At 36.7% G+C, this 22046-nt stretch overlaps 1 protein-coding gene across 1 annotated transcript in view; it reads left to right on the forward strand.

The window, feature by feature from the left end:
- The window catches only part of ITFG1 (integrin alpha FG-GAP repeat containing 1), a 324431-nt gene that overhangs the window by 21531 nt on the left and 280854 nt on the right, over positions 1-22046 (forward strand). The window contains exon 6 of the mRNA XM_059152027.1: positions 21904-21998. Coding sequence (XP_059008010.1) covers positions 21904-21998 — 95 coding nt within the window. The remainder of the gene's footprint in view (positions 1-21903; positions 21999-22046) is intronic.

The raw sequence follows: 22046 nt of genomic DNA on the forward strand, positions 1-22046 counted from the left end.
ATGATGTAATTATTTCGAATGGCATGTCACTTAAGGATCCCTACTTTTATTTAATTTTTTTAAGTTTTATTTATTTATTTGACAGAGAGAAAGAGAGAGTGAGAGAGGGAACACAAGCAGGGGGAGTGGGGGAGGGAGAAGTAGACTTCCCACTGAGCAGGGAGCCCATTGTGGGGCTGGGATCATGACCTGAGCTAAAGGCAGATGTTTAATGACTGAGCCACCCAGGTGCCCCGAGGATCTCTAATTTTATTTCCTGGAGTTCCACTAGGACGTTTGAGGGGTTAAATGACCTGCAATTCCCTGGTGATAGATTATACTACTTTTTTATAGGTATTGGTTAGCAGTATTGTATGTAAGTGAATTTTTATTTATTTGTAAGTGAATGAAGGAGCTTCCTAAGAGGTGTAGGTAGAAGCTATAGCTCTCTTCCAGATCCAATTCTAGAAATTAAACAGCATCACTTGACTTCTGCTGTATTCTATTGGTCAGAACAGATCAAAGAACTAGCAAATATTCAAGGGAAATCTTGGAGGATTATAGAGTCTCCCTATGGATGTGGGCATGGCGGAATTAAAATGCAAAAGAGCATATAGGATGGGAAATAATGTGGCCATCTTTGGAAACACATCACAGTAGTCTATTCATGTACTTTACCATGAATGAAGACCTACCAAGGAATATGCAAACAGATCATTTAGTAAATCACATTTTATAGTACTCCTACCTAAAATTGATGTGCCTGTATGTCCAGTATTTCTGTTTCCTGATACCTGTGTCTCTTAAGATGAAGGTTGGCTGCAAAAGGGAGCATTCTGATCCACAGTGAGATATTCTGATTTCAGATGTGGTAGACTAAGGTTGTGGGAGTAATGACAGCTTTTGTTTTAATGACTTTGCCTCTTCTATTCCATAACAGTTGTAAAAAATTTGTTACTGTTCAGAGAAAGCCCTGTGACAGCAGACCAAAAAACATCCGTAATAAACACCGAATTCCTATAGCAGAACTTTAAGCTTTTCATAGTACTTTAGCACTAGAACACAAAATTAACTGGAAAGAAGGTACCTTTCATCCCATTGTAGTTCTGGGTGATGACAATGATTATTATATACGTGACTAGAATGTTCACTAGGACTACGATACCTATGGATGAAACTTTTACATAATTTCCTTCATATTTGATAAGCATTTTTCTGTCATATAGCTGAAAACTTTTATAAAATCATACCCAAAAAGTTCCATTTAAAGTAAAGGATCTTATTATGTCTTATGGAGTGTTTATTCTCTTTCTCTTATTAATAAAAAATAGGGGCATCTGGGTGGCTCAGTCGGTTAAGTGTCTGCCTTCGACTCAGGTCATGATCTTGGAGTTCCAGAATCAAACTCCACATCAGGCTCCCTGCTTAGCAGGGAGTAAATAAATAAGTAATAAGTAAATAAAGTAATAAGTAAATGAATTAGTAATAAGTAATAAGTAAATAAAATCTTTTTTTAATAAAAATAATAAATAAATAATAAATTTACCTGCTGTTCCTTAGCCAGATATTTTTTTATAGTCTATACCTTTCTCACTTACTATACTCACAGGAAAATTTTCTTTTGTGTAAAGAAGTAAAAAAAAGTTCTCATTTTTATACCCTTTTAAAAAAACATTTTGTACTCGGTTTTTATTGAATTACTTCAAAAGCCAGATATCTGAGATCAATATTCATTTAATGAAGAATTATTGTCTTTTATCATACTTCTTGTATTATAAGTTATTTTAGCTGTATTGCATTACTGTAAGTTAACTAACAAACAGCATGTTCCTTTACTACCTTCTTTTTTACAAAAATAGATAAATTTTATAAAAACTGTTATTTTAACCTTGACTGCTTTTAGTAATCTACCCCACAATACATATTCTGTACCCTGAGATCATGACCTGAGCCGAAGGCAGAAGCTTAACCCTCTGAGCCACCCAGGCGCCCCGAAACCTTGTTCATATTAATTTAAATTAAATTTTTTTTTAAAGATTTTATTTATTTATTTGACAGGGAGAAATCACAAGTAGATGGAGAGGCAGGCAGAGAGCGAGAGAGGGAAGCAGGCTCCCTGCCGAGCAGAGAGCCCGATGTGGGACTCGATCCCAGGACCTTGAGATCATGACCTGAGCTGAAGGCATCAGCTTAACCCACTGAGCCACCCAGGCGCCCCCTTTTTTTTTTTTCTTTTTTTTTTTTTTTATAAGTAGGGGGAGAGGCAGGGAAAAGAGAGGAGGAAGCAGGGTCCCTGTGGAGCAGAGAGCCCTATGTGGGGCTCGATCCCAAGACCCTGGGATCATGAATGGAGCCATTTTTATGCAATTTTTATGATAATCCTTGAAAGACACATTAACACATATATTTAAATTGAGAAACTGAAGTCAAACTCTGAGAGAAAATGAAATTCATTTGGAGATTGGTTTGACCGTGAGAACTGGCTTTGCTAACTGGATTATAAGGCAGACATTTTTCATACATACAATGAGTTAAATCAGCAGCTCTAATATTATTTTACTTTTATTACAAAAAATTTTAAAGATATGCAAAGGTATAAAGAATGGGATAATTAATTTCCGTATGATGTACCTATCAGCCATCTATACTTAACTTACCAACTCTTCCCAGTCTTGTTTCTTTCATATCTTTCCCCTCATTTTTCTCCTCTGACCCACACTCAATATGTTTTTAGTCTATAAATATTTCAATATGTATCTCTAAAATATCTCTAATAAAGATTTTAAAAATACATAATCAATATAGTTATCATACCTTAACATCCAGGGAGACTTTAATTTAAATTAATATGAACAAGGTTTCGGGGCACCTGGGTGGCTCAGAGGGTTAAGCCTCTGCCTTCGGCTCAGGTCATGATCTCAGGGTCCTGGGATCGAGTTCCACATCGGGCTCTCTCCTCAGCAGGGAGCCTGCTTCCTCCTCTCTCTCTCTCTCTGCCTGCCCTCTACCTGCTTGTGATCTCTGTCAAATAAATAAATAAAATCTTTAAAAAAAAAATATGAACAAGGTTTCTTAGCATTTATATCTATAAATGATGAAGGCTACATATAAAAATATCCTGAATCCTATCTCATTCTGGCAATGTCATGTTATTATAAAAAATAATATATTTTAAAAGTCTGATCATTTCTTCAAAAAAATGAATTTCTAGGGGTGCCTGGTGGCTCAAAGGGTTGAGCCTCTGCCTTCGGCTCAGGTCATAATCCCAGAGTCCTTGGATCAAGCCCTGCATTGGGTGCTCTGCTTGACAGGGAGCCTGCTTCCCCCTCTCTCTCTGCCTGCCTCTCTGCCTACTTGTGATCTTTCTCTCTCTGTCAAATAAATAAATACGATTTTTTAAAAAAATGCATTTCTAATAAAATTTTACATTTCAGTAAATTATCAAATTATTTTCATCAATTGTACACTAAGAGTTAAAATAATTCAACTTCAAAGAGATTTTTTTAAAGATGTTATTTATTTATTTCAGAGAGAGATTGGGAGGGAGAGCACAGAGAGAGAAGCAGACTTTCCACTGAGCAGAAAGCCTGATGCTGGGTTCCATCCCAGGACCCTGACTGAGATCATAACCTGAGCCAAAGGCAGATGCTCAACCAACTGAGCCACCCAGGTGCCTGAAAAGAGATTTCTCTTAATACTTGAATATATATGGTAGTCTGGATGATCCCAGGGTCCTGGGATCAAGCCCTGCATTAGGCCTCCTGCTCAGTGGGGAGCCTGCTTCTCCATCTCTTTCCTGCTCATGCTGTCTCTCACTATCTCTGTCCCTATTTCTGTCCCTCTCAAATTTGAATATGTAAACAAAACCAACTTAAATACCAATATTAATTTATATATTAATTTGTAGACATGCATTTCTTTGGAAACATATGATAAAGTAACCACTACAACCAGCAAACAAATTTCAGATGTAAGAATATTGTATATCATGATAAAGTTCTGTAAGAAAAATGTAATATAAGTACAAGGTCATGAAAAAGAGAGAGATATATAAGTAAAAAAGACCTCATTCACGCATATCTTTCTTAAAGTCTACTATAGTTAACATCCAGTGTTTTATTAATTTTAAGTGTACAGTATAATCATTTGACAACTCTTTTTTTTTTTCTTTTTCTTAATTAACATATAATGTATTATTAGTTTCAGGGTTATGGGTCATCAGTCTTGCACAATTCACATCATTCAGCATAGCACACACCCTCCCCAATGTCCATCACCCAGCCACCCTGTCTCTCCCACCCCCAACCCCTCCAGCAATCCTCAGTTTTTTCCTGAGATTGAGAGTCTCTTATGGTTTGTCTCCCTCTCTGGTTTCCTCTAGTTTCATTTTTCCCTCCCTTCCCCTATGATCCTCTGTCTTGTTTCTCAAATTCCTCATATCAGTGAGGTCAAATGATACTTGTCTTTCTCTGATTGACTTATTTCACTTAGCATAATACCCTCTGGTTCTATCCATGTCCTTGCAAATGGCAAGATTTCTTTTTCTTGATGGCTGCATAGTATTCCATTGTATATATAATGCATCTTCTTTATCCATCCATCTGTTGATGGACATCTAGGCTCTTTCCATAGTTTGCCTATTGTGGACATTGCTGCTATAAACATTTGGGTGCCCATGCCCCTTCAGATCATTACATTTGTATCTTTAAGGAAAATACCCAGTAGTGCAATTGCTGGGTTGTAGGGTAGCTCTATTTTCAACTTTTTGAGGCACCTCCAACTGTTTTCCAGAGTGGCTGCACCAGCTTGAATTCCCACCAATAATATAGGAGGGTTCCCCTTTCTCCACATACTCGCCAAAAGCTGTTGTTTCCTGACTGGTTAATTTTAGCCATTCTGACTGGTGTGAGGTGGTATCTCACTGTGGTTTTGATTCGTACTTCCTGTTGCCCAGTGATGTTGAGCACTTTTTCATGGTCTCTTGGCCATCTGGATGTCTTCTTTGAAATGTCTATTCATGTCTTCTGCCTATTTCTTGATTGGATTATTTGTTCTTTGGGTGTTTTTAGATTTTGGATATCAGCCCTTTATCTGATATGTCAGTTGCAAATATCTTTTTCCATTCATTTGGTTGTCTTTTGGTTTTGTTGAATGTTTCCTTTGCTGCACAAAAGCTTTGGATCTTGATGAAGCCCCAGTAGTTCATTTTTTTCCTTGCTTCCTTGCCTTTGATGATGTTTCTAGGAAGAAGTTGCTGTGGCTGAGGTCGAAGAGGTTGCTACCTGTGTTCTTCTCAAGGATTTTGATGGATTCCTGTCTCACATTGAGGTCTTTCATCCATTTTGAGTCTGGTTTTGTGTGTGGTGTAAAGAAATGGTCCAGTTTCATTCTTCTCCATGAGGCTGTCCAGTTTTCCCAGTGCCATTTGTTGAAGAGACTGTCTTTTTTCTATTGGACATTCTTTCCTGCTTTGTCAAAGATTAGTTGACCGTAGAGTTGAGGTCCATTTCTGGGCTCTCTAGGCCATTCCATTGATTTATGTGTCTGTTTTTGTGCAATACCATGCTGTCTGGATGAGCACAGCTTTGTAACATAGCTTGAAGTCAGGCATTGTGATGCCTCTAGCTTTGGTTTTCTTTATCAACATCCTCCTGGTGATTAGGGATCTTTCCTATTTCCATACAAATTTTAGGATTGTTTGTTCCATTTCTTTGAAAAAGGTTGGTGGTATTTTGATAGGGATGCACAGTTCCTTTAGGTAGCATAGACATTTTTAACAAAATTTTTCTTCCAACCCATGAGCATGGAATGTTTTTCCATTTCTTTGTGTCTTCCTCAATTTCTTTCCTGACTACTTTGTAGTTTCCTGAGTACAGATTCTTTGCCTCCTTGTTTAGATGTATTTCTAGCGATCTTGTGATTTTCGGTACAACTGTAAATTGGATTGACTCCTTAATTTCTCTTTCTTCTGTCTTGTTGTTGGTGTATAGAAATGCAACTGATTTCTGTGCATAGATTTTATATCCTGACACTTTACTGAATTCTTCTATGGGTTCTGGCAGTTTTGGAGTGGGGTCTCTTGGGTTTTCCATATAAAGTATCCTGTCATCTACAAAGAGTGAAAGTGGTGGTGGGTATTATTCAGAATAGGTATTAATTCTTCTTTAAATGTTTGGTAGATCTGGCATATTACCAACATCAGTATTGATTAGGTCCCTAGCCTTCGGTACTGCCTCTGGTTCTTTTTTTTTTTGTGGTGACTTTTTCCACCTTGTCATTTTATCCAGATAAGAATATATGAATGAGAGAATAAAATACTGAAAGGGTGGCAGAGACCCCAGAAAAATGTGCATTAACCAAATCAGAAGAGACCCCAAATCGCGTGGAGAAAAAAGGGGATAAAGAAGTTCAAAAAAATTAAAAAAAAAAAAAAGATATATATTAGACTGATGAACAGAACAGAGCCACCCACTTGATTTTGGGAGTATTTTGGTCTCTTAGAAGAAACTTCTAAGTTTCTAACTCCTAAGAAACTTCTATCTAATTGTAGCTTTGATCTGTATTTCCCTGATGATCACTGATGTGGAGTAACTTTTCATGCGTCTGTTGGTCATCTGTATATCTTTGGAAATATGTGTGTTCATGTCTTCTGCTCATTTTTAATTGGATTCTTAATTTTGGTGGTGTTGGGTTATATAAGTTCTTTATATAGCTTGCATATTAACCCTTTATGAGCATTGTCACTTGCAAATATCTTCTCCCTTTTAGTAGGTTGTCTTTCAATTTTGTTGATTGTTTCCTTTGCTGGTCAGAAGATTTTTATTTTGATGTAGTCCCAAAAGTTTATTATTGCTTCTGTTTCCCTTGCCTTAAGAGACATATCAAGAAAAATGTTGCTCCAGCCAATGTCAGAGAAATGACTTCCTGTGCTCTTTCTAGGATTTTTATGGTTCTGGGTTTCATATGTAGATCCTTAATCCAGTTTTAGTTTACTTTTATGTATGATGTAATTAAGTGTTCTTGTTTCATTCATTTGCATGTTGTCCAGTTTTTCCAACATCATTCGTTGAGACTGTTTTTTCCTCATTGTATATTGTTTCCTATTTTGTCAAAGATTAACCGACCATATGATTTTGCATTCATTTCTGTGTTTTCTATTTGTTTTATTGATCTATGTGTCTGTTTTTGTGCCAGTACCTTACTGTTCTGATCACTGTAGCTTTGTCCCTCCCCCTACCCCTCCAAAACCCTTAGATTGTTTTTCAGAGTCCACAGTCTCTCATGGTTCATCTCCCCCTCCAATTTTGTAATACAAGTTGAAGTCCAGGATTGTGATGCCTCCAGCCTTGCTTTCCTTTTTCTAGGTTGCTTTGGCTAATTCATGGTCTTCTGTGGTTCCATACAAATTTTAGGATTGTTTGTTCTAACTCTGTGAAAATGTTACTGGTATTTTGATAAGGATTGCATTAAATATGCAGATTGCTTTGGGTAGTATAGACATTTTAACAGTATTTGTGTTTCTGATTCACAAGACTACAGTGTCTTTCCATTTCTCTGTGTTACCCTCAATTTCTTTCATGAATGTTTTATAGTTTTCAGAGTACAGGTCTTTCCCCTCTTTGGTATATTAATTTTGTATGCTGGAACTTTACAGAATTTGTTTATCAGTTCGAGCCATTTTTCAGGTTTTATATACATATATAGTATCATGTCATCTACAAACAGTGAAAGTTTTACTTCTTCCTTGCTGATTTGATTGCCTTTTATTTCTTTTTGTTTGAGTGCTGAGGCTAGGATTTCCAGTACTATGTTGAATAAAAGCAGTGAGAGTGGACATCCCTGTCTTGTTCCTGACTATAGAGGAAAAGCTCTCAGTTTTTCCCTTTTTAAGACAGTATTAGCTTTGGTTTATTATTTATTATGTTGAGGTATGTTCCCTCTAAACCTACATTGTCCAGAGTTGTCTCGAATGGATGTTGTACTTTGTCAAATACTCTTTCTATATCTATTGAAATGATTATATGATTCTTATCTTTTCTTTTGTTAATGTCATATATCACATTGATTGATTTGTGGATATTGAACCACACTTGCAACCCGGGAATAAATCCCACTTGATCATGATGAATGATTTTTTTTTAATGTCTTGTTGGACTCTGTTTTCTTGTATTTATTATTGAGAATTTTGGCATTTATGTTGATCAAGAATATTGGCCGATAGTTATCTTTATTAGTGGCATTGTTATGGGGTTTCGGTATCAGGGTAATGCTGGCCTCATAGAATGAATTTTGAAATTTTCTTTCCTATTTTTTTTTAATACTTTGAGAAGAGTAGATATTACCTCTTCTCTAAGTTTTTGGTAGACTTCATCTGTGAAGCCGTCTGGTCCTAGACTTTTGTTTGTTACAGTTTTTTGAGTGGTGATTCAATTTCATTGCTTGTAATCTGTTCAAACTTTTTATTTCTTCCTCATTTAGTTTTAGGGGGTTGTAGACTTCTAGAAATGTATCCATTTCTTCTAGAATGTGTAGTTTGTTGGTATATAATTATTTGTAGTATTCTCTTACAATAGGTTGTATTTCTTTGGTATCAGTTAGTATTTCTTCTCTTTTATTTCTGATTTTGTTTGAGTCCTCTCTCTCTCTCTCTTTTCCTCTCTCTCCCCCCCACCTTTTTTCTTGATGAGTCTGCCTAAGGCTTTGTCAATTTTATTGATCTTTAGAACCAGCTCCTGATTTCATTGATATGTTCTGTTGGCTTTTTTAGTTTCTATTTTATTTCTGATCTAATCTTTATTATATTCTTTCTTCTGCTTTTGGGTTTTGTTTGTACTTTTTTAACTCCTTTGGGTATAAGATTAGGTTGTATATTTGAGTTTTTGGTTTTTGTTTGTTTTTTCCTCTTGAGGTAGGGCCATATTGCTGTAAACTTTACTCTTAGAAAATCTTTGCTGTGTCCTGAAGATTTGGGAGCATTGTGTTTTCATTTTCATTTGTCTTCATGTATTTTTTTAGTAAGGAGGAGCAGAGGGGGTGGGGAGAAAGAATCTTAAGCAGGTGGAGCCTGACACGGCTCAATCTCATAACCCTCAAATCATGACCTGAGCTGAAACCAAAAGTTGGACATTTAACTGACTGAGCCACCCAGGCACTCTGTCTCCGTGTATTTGCTTTTCTCTTTTATTTTTTGGTTGACCCCTTCATTGTTAGTAGCATGTTATTTAAACTTCATGTATTCGTGCTCTTCCTATATTTTTTCTTGTGGTTGATTTCTAATTTCATAGAGTAGTGGTCAGAAAAGATGCATGACTTTTTTTTTCAATTTTTTGAAACTTGTTTCAGTTTGTTGAAACTTGTTTTGTGACCTACCGTGTGATACATTCTGGGGAATGGTCCATGTGCACTTGAAAATAATATGTATTCTGCTGTTTTAGGATGGAATATTTGAATACATCTAGTAAATTCATGTGGTCCAATGTGCAATTAAAAGCCACTGTTTCCTTGTTGATTTTCTCTTTAGATGATCTGTTCATTGATGTAAGTGGGGTGTTAAAGTCCTGTCCTATTATTATATTACTATCAATTAGTCCCTTTATGTTTGTTATTAACTTTTCTATGTACTTGGGTGCCCCCAGGTTGGATGCATAGATATTTACAATTATAATACCTTGTTAGATTGTTTTCTTTATAATTGTATGGTGTCCTTCTTTGTTTCTTGTTACAGTCTTTGTTTTAAAGTCTATTTTGTAATTCCTCAAGTACAGATCCTTTACCTCTTTTGTTAGGTTTATTCCCAGGTATGTTATGGTTCTTGGTGCTATAGTAAATGGAATCGATTCTCTAATTTCCCTTTCTGTATTTTCATTGTTAGTGTAGAAGAAAGCCACTGATTTCTGTAGATTGATTTTGTATCCTGCCACGTTGCTGAATTGCTGTATGAGTTCTAGTAGTTTGGGGGTGGAGTCTTTTGGGTTTTCCATATAAAGAATCACGTCATCTGCGAATAGAGAGAATTTGACTTCTTCATTGCCAATTTGGATACCTTTTATTTCTCTTTGTTGTCTGATTGCTGTTGTTAGGACTTCTAATACCATGTTGAACAAGAGTGGTAAAAGTGGGCATCCTTGTCTTGTTCCTGATCTCAACGGGAAGGCTGCAAGCTTTTTCCCATTGAGGATGATATTTGCTGTGGGTCTTACATAGATAGATTTGATGAAGTTGAGGAATGTTCCCTTTATCCCTGTACTTTGAAGCGTTTTAATCAGGAATGGATGCTGGATTTTGTCAAATGCTTTTTCTGCATCAATTGAGAGGACCATGTGGTTCTTCTCTCTTCTCATATTAATTTGTTGTATCACATTGATTGATTTGCGAGTGTTGAACCATTCTTGTAGCCCAGGGATGAATTCCACCTGGTCATGGTGGATAATCTTTTTAATGTGCTGTTGGATCCTGTTGGCTAGGATCTTGTTGAGAATCTTAGCATCCATATTCATTAGTGATATTGGTCTGAAATTCTCCTTTTTGGTAGGGTCTTTGCCTGGTTTGGGGATCAGGGTAATGCTGGCTTCATAGAAAGAGTCAGGAAGTTTTCCTTCTGCTTCAATTTTTTGAAACAGCTTCAGGAGAATAGGTGTTATTTCTTCTTTGAAAGTTTGGTAGAATTCCCCAGGGAATCCGTCAGGTCCTGGGCTCTTGAAAGAAATTGAAGAAGACACAAAAAGATGGAAGACCTTTCCATGCTCTTGGATCCGAAGAATAAACATTGTTAAAATGTCTATACTGCCTAGAGCAATCTATACTTTTAATGCCATTCCAATCAAAATTCCACCGGTATTCTTCAAAGAGTGGAGCAAATAATCCAAAAATTTGTATGGAATCAGAAGAGACCTCGAATCACTAAGGAAATGTTGAAAAACAAAAATAAAACTGGGGGCATCACGTTACCTGATTTCAAGCTTTATTACAAAGCTGTGATCACCAAGACAGCATGGTACTGGCATAAAAACAGACACATAGACCAGTGGAACAGAGTAGAGAGTCCAGATATGGACCCTCAACTCTATGGTCAATTAATCTTCGAGAAAACAGGAAAAAATATGCAGTGGAGAAAAGACAGTCTCTTCAATAAATGGTGCTGGGAAAACTTGACAGCTATATGTAGAAGAATGAAACTTGACCATTCTCTTACACCATACACAAAGATAAACTCAAAATGGATAAAAGACCTCAACGTGAGACAGGAATCCATCAGACTCCTAGAGGAGAACATAGGCAGTAATGTCTTCGATATCAGCCACAGCAACTTCTTTCAAGATATATCTCCAAAGGCAAAGGAAACAAAAGCGAAAATGAACTTTTGGGACTTATCAAAATCAAAAGCTTCTGCACATCAAAGGAAACAGTCAACAAAACAAAGAGGCAACCCACGGAATGGAAGAAGATATTTGCAAATGACAGTACAGACAAAAGGTTGATATCCAGGGTCTATAATCAACTCCTCAAACTCAACACACACGAAACAGGCAAACATCAAAAAATGGGCAGAAGATATAAACAGACACTTCTCCAATCAAGACATACAAATGGCTATCAGACACATGAAAAAATGTTCATCATCACTAGCCCTCAGGAAGATTCAAATTAAAACCACATTGAGATATCACCTTACACCAGTTAGAATGGCCAAAATTAACAAAAAAGGAAACAACATGTGTTGGAGAGGATGTGGAGAAAGGGGAACCCTCTTCCACTGTTGGTAGGAATGCAAGTTGGTGCAGACTCTTTGGAGAACAGTGTGGAGATTCCTCAAGAAATTAAAAATAGAGCTTACCTATGACCCTGCAATTGCACTCCTGGGTATTTACCCCAAAGATACAGATGTCGTGAAAAGAAGGGCCATCTGTACCCCAATGTTTATAGCAGCAATGGCCACGGTCGCCAAACTATGGAAAGAACCAACATGCCCTTCAGTGGACGAATGGATAAGGAAGATGTGGTCCATATATACTATGGAGTATTATGCCTCCATCAGAAAGGATGAATACCCAACTTTTGTAGCCACATGGACGGGACTGGAAGAGATTATGCTGAGTGAAATAAGTCAAGTAGAGAGAGTCAATTATCATAGGGTTTCACTTATTTGTGGAGCATAGCAAATAGCATGGAGGACAAGGGGTGTTAGAGAGGAGAAGGGAGTTGGGGTAAATTGGAAGGGGAGGTGAATTATGAGAGACTATGGACTCTGAAAAACAATCTGAGGGGCTTGAAGTGGCGGGGGGGGGGGGGTGGGAGTTTGGGGTACCAGGTGGTGGGTATTATAGAGGGCACGGATTGCATGGAGCACTGAGTGTGGTGAAAAAATAATGAATACTGTTTTTCTGAAAATAAATAAATTGAAAAAATCTAAATAAATAAATAAAATATTTAAAGAAAAAGAAGTAAAGTCTATTTTGTTCACTATAAGGGTTGCTCCCCTGGCTTTTTTACTTCCATGTGCATCATTAATGCTTCTCCATCCTTTCACTTTCAGTCTGCAGGTCTTAAATGAGTCTCTTGTAGGCACCATAATGGTGGGTCTTATATTATATCTATTCTGTCACCCTGTGTCTTTTGAGTGGAGCATTTAGTCCACTTATATCCAAAGTAATTATTGATAGTTATGTCCTTATTTTATTACTTATTTTGTAACCCTGAGACAGTGAATGAAAGGATTACTCCCAAAAGCTTAGTAGGAGAAAGGAGAGGCCTGGCGGCCAGATGCTCTAGTGGTGAAAGGCCTTGAGCCAAGTTCTGTCTCTGCTTTTATTGTGAGTTAATTAATACACCACGTGCAAGGCAAGGAGTTAGTGAGGTACAGGACCACTACAGATGCCTGCACTTAAGCATTTACTCCCTGGATGAAACCTTTGAGCCATAGTAAGAATCTGGCCACATTCAGCCAAGAAACTTGAGAGGAGGCCCAGTGTTCTTTTGCTTTTCAATGGGCCTCATCCAGGGGGGCATATACAAGTCAGGTTTTATCTGTTCTGGCACTGTGAATCCCCACATTGTTTTATGGTTGTTTGTTGTTCTAATTCTTTTGTTGTTCTCTTTCATGGTTAGTTGGCATTCTATAGTGGTAAACTTACATTCCTTTCCCTTTATTTTTTATATATCCATTACTGGTTTTTGATTTGTGGCTACCAACTGGTTTGTCTGTAACATCTTGTGCATATAGTTACCTGTTTTAAGTTGATGATCGCTTAAGTTTGAACCATTCTTTGCTCCTGTCCCCCACCTCCCCACATTTTATGTATATAGTATCATAATTTACAAGCTTCTATTTTGTGAGTCCCTTGATTGGTTTTTACAGTATACTTTTTTTTCTGCTCTTGTGTTTCCTACTTTTATTATTTATTATTTATGTTCTGTCCTTTTCTCATATAGAGTCCCCTTTAAGATTTCTTGTGGGACTGGTCTAATGGTCATGAATTCCTTTGATTTTAATTTGTCTGAGAAACTATTGATCACTCCTTCTATTCTGAATGATAGTCTTTCTACATAGAGTATTTTTTTTTAAGATTTTATTTATTTATTTGACACAGAGAGAGAGAGATCACAAGTAGGCAGAGAGACAGGCAGAGAGAGAGGGGGAAGCAGGCTCCCTACTGAGCAGAGAGCCTGATGCAGGGCTCTATCCCAGGACCCTGAGATCATGACCTGAGCCGAAGGCAGAGGCTTAACCCACTGAGCCACCCAGACGCCCCAAGAAATCTGTAACTGGTTGTGATCAATTAATGTAAACACAACTGCACTTGGACCAGCCGCTACATAGAGTATTCTTGCCTGAAGATTTTTCCATTTAGCACTTTTAATATATTATGCCCCTCCCTCTGGCCTCCAAAGTTTCTGTTGAAAATGAGCTGATACCATTATGGGGTTTCTTTTGCTTATAACTATTTTCTCTTTCTGCTTTAAAAATTCTCCCTCTATCATTACTTTTTGGCATTTTACTATTATGTATTTTGGTGTGGACCTCCTTGGGTTGGTTTTGTTGGGAAATCTCTGCACCTCCTGAGTCTGGGTGTATTTCCTTCCTCACATTCGGGAAATTTACAGTTATTATTTATTCAAATAAAATTGCCCCCTTCTCTCTCTCTTCTTCTGGGATTGCTATAATGGGAACGTTAGTACATTTGATGGTGTTGGCTGAGTTTCCTAAATCTATTCTCATTTTGTGTTATTTTTTCTCTCTCTCTCCTATTCAGCTTGATTCCTTTCCATTTCTTTTTTTTTTTTTTTTTTTTTTTTTTTTAAGATTTATTCATTTGACAGAGAGAAATCACAAGTAGAGAGGCAGCCAGAGAGAGAGAGAGGGAAGCAGGCTCCCCGCCGAGCAGAGAGCCCGATGTGGGACTTGATCCCAGGACCCTGAGATCATGACCTGAGCCGGAGGCAGCGGCTTAATCCACTGAGCCACCCAGGCGCCCTCCTTTCCATTTCTTGGTCCTCCGAGTTGCTGATCCATTCTTCTGCTTCATTTAGTCTACTATTGATTCCTTCTAATGTATATTTCATTTCAGTTACTGGTTCTTCATCTCTGATTGGTTCTTGTTTATATTTTCTGTCTCATTGTTAAAGTCCTCAACTCTTTTCTCAAACCCAGTGAGTATCTTTATGATCATTAATTTAAATTCACTATCAGACATATTACTTATCTCTGTTTTGTTTTTATCTCTTGCTGTGATTTGTCCTGTTCTTTCCTTCAGGACATATTCCTCTGTCTCCTTTTTGTCTAACTCTGTGGTCTGTTTCTCTGTGCTAACAGTGTTAGCTACATCTCCTGCTCTTGAAAGTTATGGCCTTATGAAGAAAAGATCATTTCGTGCCCTGCATTGCTGTGTCCCCTGTTCACCAGAACCTGACACTTCAGGAGTATCTCCTATGTGTGTTGCCTATACCCTCCTTTTCTGGCTGAGCTGGCTTTTGCCTTCAGTCCAGTCATCTGCATTGGCTCTCTTTGCCTGTGCTGGGCAGTATTTGGTCCCTGTGTTGCTAATGGGCCAGTCTGACGCTGCCTTGGGCTTGAGTTGAGTCAGACCAGCCATTTGTCAAAGATGCAGTAGCATCAAACTGCAGAGTACCTTCCCTGTGTTGTCCCCTGAGAAGCTTCAATTGGTGAGTGGGATCTGCAGTCAGACCAGCTGTCTGCCCCAGCCCATGGCTGGGTCCATAGTCTGACTAACATGTGTGGTTATCTTTCCCTCTTTCTGTGGCAAGAGTTACTTTGGAGTTGTTCTGGGCTTTGTTGAGGCTGCTTGTATACTGCCAGGCTCTTGGCATTGTTCTGAATGTGCTCTACCCACAGCATATTTGAAGGTGTGGATTCACATAGTTTGTCAGATCAGACCTGCAGTTTTTGAAAGGTTTGCGAACAGGTCTTTTGCAGGAGGGAAGCTGCAACTGCCAGTACTAAGGCCAGCTGGTTTGGAGGGGGTGGATCCACAAAGTATGTGGAGGTGAGTGCACAGTGTTAGCAAGGTTTGCTCAGGTCCTCTGGTGGAAGGGTTCTGCCAGGGCAGGACTTGCAGTATAAGCAAGTTAGGTTGGAGTGTTAGCACTGCACTGGTTCCCACAGATGTACATGTATTTATGCTGGGAGGCAGGGGAGGGAAATAACACCTGCCAATCTCTTTGTTCCTAGAAAATTCTTCCATGGAAGCCTGTCCCTCTAGCACACACTCTGAGATTAGTATAGACCAGTTCCCCTCCAGTATGACCATAGCACTTTTCAAACTACTGCTTCTCTGCTATATCTCCTCAAACTGTTTATTGTGCTCTTTAAAGGCAGTAACTCCATTTTCTCTCACTTTATGGCTCCCCGAGAGTGGAACCCAGTGATTTCGAAAGTTTCAAGTTTTAAGTCCTGCTGGTTGTAAGAACTCATGAAATTTGGCCCTTCTAGTTTTCAAAGCCAAATGGTGAGGGAGATTTGTCTTCCCTGTGAGGTCTACCTACTGTGAGAGTCTCTCTCTCTCTACAGTATCCCTCCCTCCTGTGAACAGTCCTGTGGGTCTGTTTAGCTCCCAACCTTTTGGCTCCCTACTTTGTCTCTGCCTTTCCTACCCTCTTAGATGTGGCCTCCTTATATTTAGTTTTGTAGTTCTACCAATCTTTGGGTCATTTGCTGGGTTATTTATACTGATGTGAGTGTTATCTAGTTGTATAAGTAAGATGAAGTGAACTTAGGGTCCTCCTACTCCCCCATCTTGTCTAGCAGTCTTGTTCATGCAGTTTTTGTGTGTGGATAATGGTGGGTAAAAACTCAGTATGGTAGTTATAGTCCACTGGGTACACTTTTTTAAGAACAATTATTTTACAATCTTAATAATTCTAAGAGATTTGAAAATTACATATTTGATAACAGTTTAAACTGATGAAAATATTTAGATTACTTTTTTAGAAGGGATCTTAAATGTGGAAAGGGATACATAGTTTTTAAAAATTCCTTTAGGGCCTATCTGAGTGAAAATGTTTGAAGACCAGTGGACTAAAGAATTAGAGAGCTTAGAAAAGCATACTAGATCCATCTCCTCCTGGTAATTGCTTTTATCTGGATATCTAAAATAATGATAATTCATTATAGACTGATCGTTGAAAAGTGGGTGGATTATCAGTCATTTCAAAGAGCAGTTACCATAGGCAACCAAAAGCTATAGTTGACATTAATTACATTTAAATTCATCCTTTGATAAATGCTATTCTTTGAGATTAAGGGTAATGGTGCTCACAAATTAGAACACCTTGACATAATTATGTTTCCTGTGGGGCGGGGTGGTGGGTAGCTAATAATTGGAATTTTCTATAGAGGTCACGAAATGTCAACAAATAGACTCAACATGGCTCAGAACTGCCCATTTTTTCATCTCTGCTCTTTCTTCCTTTGTAATGAGAACAGTTTGTGACCTTGGCCTTCAAATGGATTTGAGCATGTATATGAGAAGGTTATAGTTTATTTGAATACAGTTGCTTATAAAGATGGTTTCTGTTGCTTCTTATTGAAAAACTGTTGTGTACAAAGAACAACAGTAAAGGTAGAGGAAAATGAATTTTTTTTTCAACTTTAAATTTTTAAAAAATAAAATTTTGATATACAACTGTATATACATTTAATTTTCAACTATCTCAAAATACATCACAAAAAGAAATAATAGCTCTTCCCTTCTATCCCCTTCTACCACTAGAAAGTATAAGGATCAGTTAAGAGACATAACTGTAATTTAAAAGAGTATAGGCAACAAGTATAAAAGTTAAAGTACTGTGAAGACCTTGAATATTGATTGGAAGAGTTCCAGAAAGGAAGATTATAATTAATATTTTGTTAGGAGTTGCAAACTCAAATGTGTAAAGGGACCCTGAAGGAAACCAAAGTGAGTGAAGCAGTTTGGAAATGTGGGGACTTTGGCTGCCCACAGGAACTATAGCTGTGTCTGAAAAGGGCCAGTTGGTTACCAGAACTAGTATTTCAAGAGAAGCTGGAAAGATTTTTTTGTGAAATCTGATTTTTTATTTTTTACCAATGAATGCAAAATATTTAAAACAATATATGAGCCAAATAAAACACATTGTTATGCTGAATTTGGCCGCTAGTCTGCCACTTTATCACTTTTGGTTTATTGCTCTTCTAAATTCTTTATTTGAAATGTACATTTTTGTCAAGTAGTTTCTAAGAGTTAGTTTAAGTTTTCTAGAATTCTAACTAAAACTTATTTCAAAGCAAACTTATAAAAAGATTTTTAAGGAATGAAATCAATAATTTCTCAGGTAGTAACTAAAGGCAACCACATGATTAACCTCATTGAGCTCAATTCTGTAGCAGCTTATATTTTTTAGTTCACTTTTGGCCTATAATTACAAATTTCTTGGGAACATTAGGAAACTCTTCTGAAATAACTTTGGGTTAAACTTCTTGTAGAATCTCTCTAGCCTGCCTCTGATTATTTTGTTAGTAATTAAAAATACTTTAATGCTCAGAATTTAAAGAACCTGTGAACAAATGGTCTCTCTTAAAAAGAATGAACTGGCCTTACTAAATTGGACTTGATTGAAATTATTTTAGGCATTTCTAACCTTGTGAAGTATGAAAGAAAAACACGACATGAATGCTTGGCATTGAATTACCTTACACTGAATGCTGAATACAGTGTCTCACTTTCGTATTTTATGGTCATAACCTTATACTTTGGGATTTTCGTTAAAATAATAAAATTGGGTTATACAAACATTGCTTAATTTTGTTTTTACTGTCTTGTGAGGCAACAGATGAGGCCTACTGTATGTTAAAAAGTGTGTATGAGGATATTGGGAAGAAGTTACTGTTTGTAGAACATGGACTCTTTGTGTAGGGAAAATTTTCTCCTGATGAATGCTTCTTCTTTTTCCCAGACTCCACCTGCCAAGAGAAAATTAGTCAATTGTTTCTCTCTGCTTTCCCAACACATTAAAACCAAATCCAAATAAATCTTGTTTGCTATCCAATCACTTAGATGATATATTGATAATTAAGTTTGACTTCTTAATTAGCCTTAAATTTCTCTTTGGACATGACATATATTTCACTGGAACATCGTATTGTGGAAAAAAAAAATAGCATGCTCTAACTAGAGGTAGAGAAGAATAAGAAATGCTACTTGATACTATGATGCAGTCTAGCAAGTATTTGCTAATTAGACCATATTTCATTTCAGCCACTATATGGGAGCCATATCCTGGTTAGACTATGTAGATAGAAATATCTATGAATCAGGATATCCAGGGGAGCATACATCTTTTTTTTTTTTTTAAGAGAGAGTGCGTGTGCCTGAACATGTGGGGAGACACATGGAAAAGGGGAAAAGAGAATCCCATGACCCTGAAATCGTGACCAGAGCCAAAATCAACAGTCAGGTGCTTAACCTATTGAGCCTCTGTCGGGTCCCTCAGAGGAGCTTACATCTTAAAAAGTTGCTCTTAGTTGAGAAGAGGGTACTTGGATACCAGTTAAGAAAAGCAAAGTAGGGCCTTGATAAATGACAATGACTTTGACAATGGAGTGTGTTCTACTGATGATGAATTGAGAAATTATTTTATTTAAATTTGCTCACTCTTCTGTAGTTCATAATAATTTGCCAGTGTGACCTCCCTGGTTTTGATAATTGTACTATGGTTATATTAGATGTTGACATTAAAGGAAACTGAATGAAGGATATATGAAAACTTTTTATGATTGTTTTTTATAATTAAACAAAATTTACATAATGTATAATTAGCCATATGAAGTGTACAATTTAATGATATTTAGTATATTCACAATGTTTTGTGACTATTACCTACTTCCAGCAGCTTTTCATCATTTCTGCAGGGAACTCTGTATCCATTAAACGATCACTTTCCCTTTCCCCCTACCCCCAGCCCTTGGCAACCGCTAAATCTGCTTTCTCTCTCTATGGATTTGCCTATCATTGGTATTTCATCTAAATGAAATCATACAGGATGTGACCTTTTATGTCTGGCTTCTTTCACAAAGCATAATGTTTTAAGGTTCATCCATGTTGTGCCATGTATCAGTACTTAGGGTATTTTCATTTTGGGCTATAAAATATTTTTATTGTATGAATAGCATCTTGTTTATCCATTCATCCATTGGTGGACATTTGGGTTATTTCCAGGTTTTGGCTATTGTGAATAGTGCTGCTAAGAGTATTCATGTACAGTATTTGTTTGAGTACTTGTTTTCAACTGTTTTGGATACATACCTAAGTATACAAATGCAGGGTCATGTGGTAATTCTATGTTTAACTTTTTGAATAACTGCCAGACTTTTCCACAGCGGTGCATCATTTTATATTCCCAGCAGTAGTGTACAAAATTTCCTGTTTATTCACTTCCTCCCCAACACTTATTCTTTTTTGGTTTTGATTATTGCCATTCTATGGTTGTGAAGTAGTTTTTCATTAAGGTCTTCTTTCATAATTCCTTAATGACTCACAATGTTGAGCGTCCTTTGATGTGTTTAGTAGCCATTTGTGTATGTTCTTAGATATAGTCCTTTGCCCACTTTTTAATTAGGTTTTTTTAATTGTTGAATTGTAAAGGCTTTATGGATAGATACTAGACCTTTGTCAGACATAAGATATTTGCAAGTACTTTTTCCCATTCTATGAAATTCTCATTTCACTTCCTTGATAGTATCTTGTGATGTAAAAAAGTTCTTAGTTTTGATGAATCTAATTCATCTATTTTTTCTCTTGTTGAATTCTTTTGGTATTATATCTAAAATTCCATTTCCAACTCCAAGGTCATGAAGATTTTCCTGTATTTTTTCATACAAGAGTTTTATAGTTTTAGCCCCTTGGTCCATTTTGAGTTAATTTTTGATATATGGTTTAAGATTCTAAATTTATTCTTTGGCTCAAAATGTTGGAATTAATATTCATAAGAGATAATCATCATTCTTCATTGTCTTAGAAAAAACATTTATGATAATATTAAATCATTTTTTCTTATTCTTAAAAAAGAACTGAAGAATATTAGAGCTAAAACTATAAAATTCTCAGGAGAAAGCATATGGATAAATCTGTATGAACTTGGATTTTAAAATGGATTCCTAGATATGACAGATAAGAAGAGGTAAGAACAATCAACAACAACAACAAAAAAAGAATAGGATTCATGAAAAAACTTCTGTACATCATAGGATGCTCTCAAGAAAGTGAAAAACCAATGTGCAGAATGTGAGAACTTTTACCTAAAAATAAAACATTATATATAAAAATCTAACTTAAAAATAAGCCAAGGATTTGAGTGGACATTTCTCCAAAGATGTACAAGTGGCCAATATACACTTAAAACATTTAACATCATTAGCCATCAGGAAAATACAAGTCAAAACCATGAGATACACACCATCTAGGATAACTATAATAAAACAAAGGGACAATAAATAAAAAGTGTTGACAAAGAAACAGAGATGTTGGAACCCTCTGACATTGCTAGTTAAGAACATAATATGGTGAAGCCACTTTAAAATATAGTTTGACAGTTCCTCAGAAAGCTAAATATATAGTTACCATGTGACCCAGCAATTCTTAGATATATACCCAAAAGAATTGAAAACATATGTCCACATAAAAACTTGTACATAAATATTCATAGCACCATTATTTATAATAGCCAAGAGTGGAAACAAGCCAAATGTCCATCAAATAATAAATGGATAGGGGTGCCTGGGTGGCTCAGTGGGTTAAGCCTCGGCCTTCGGCTCAGGTTGTGACCTCAGGGTCCTGGGATCGAGCTCCATGTCGGGCTCTCTGCTCAAAAAGGAGCCTGCTTCCCCCTCTCTCTCTCTCCTTCTCTCTCTCTGCCAACTGTGAATCTCTGTCTGTCAAATAAATAAATAAAATCTTTTTTTAAAAAGACAAATGAATCAACAAAAAGCATAACCATATAGTGAAATATTATTCAGCCATTAAAAGGATCGAAGTACTGACACATGCTACAACATACATGAACCTGAAATTATATTCTAAGTGAAAAAAACCTGACATAGAAGTCCACATATGATTCCATTTATATCTAATTTCCAGAGTAGGGAAATTATAATGATACAAAGCAAATTAGTACTTGCCAAGGGCAAGAGGGAGAAGAGAATGGGTAGTAAATAGTGGATACAGGGTTTGTTTTTGAGGTAAAGAAATTTTTCTGTTGATAGTGGTGAAGTTTGCAAACTGTGACTATACTAAAAAGCATGAAACTGTATACTCAAAGAGAATGAATTTTATGGTATGAGAAATATCTCAACAAAAATCAATACATTTTAAAAATACCTTGCAACAAAGGATTTTCTATTTTAAAACAATGCTTATTTGATATTTGCCTTAAGAAAATTCTTTTTTTTTTTTTTAGGAATTTATCCTGGCATCCCGCATTGACCACTAAAAGTAAAATGCGAATTCCACATTCTCATGCATTTATTGATCTGACTGCAGATTTTACAGCAGGTAAGTTACACATAAATGTAAAATATTTCTTTTGAACTGCCAAAGAAT

This window comes from Mustela lutreola, chromosome 16, assembly GCF_030435805.1.
Source record: "Mustela lutreola isolate mMusLut2 chromosome 16, mMusLut2.pri, whole genome shotgun sequence".
Classification (NCBI taxonomy): Eukaryota; Metazoa; Chordata; class Mammalia; order Carnivora; family Mustelidae; genus Mustela; species Mustela lutreola.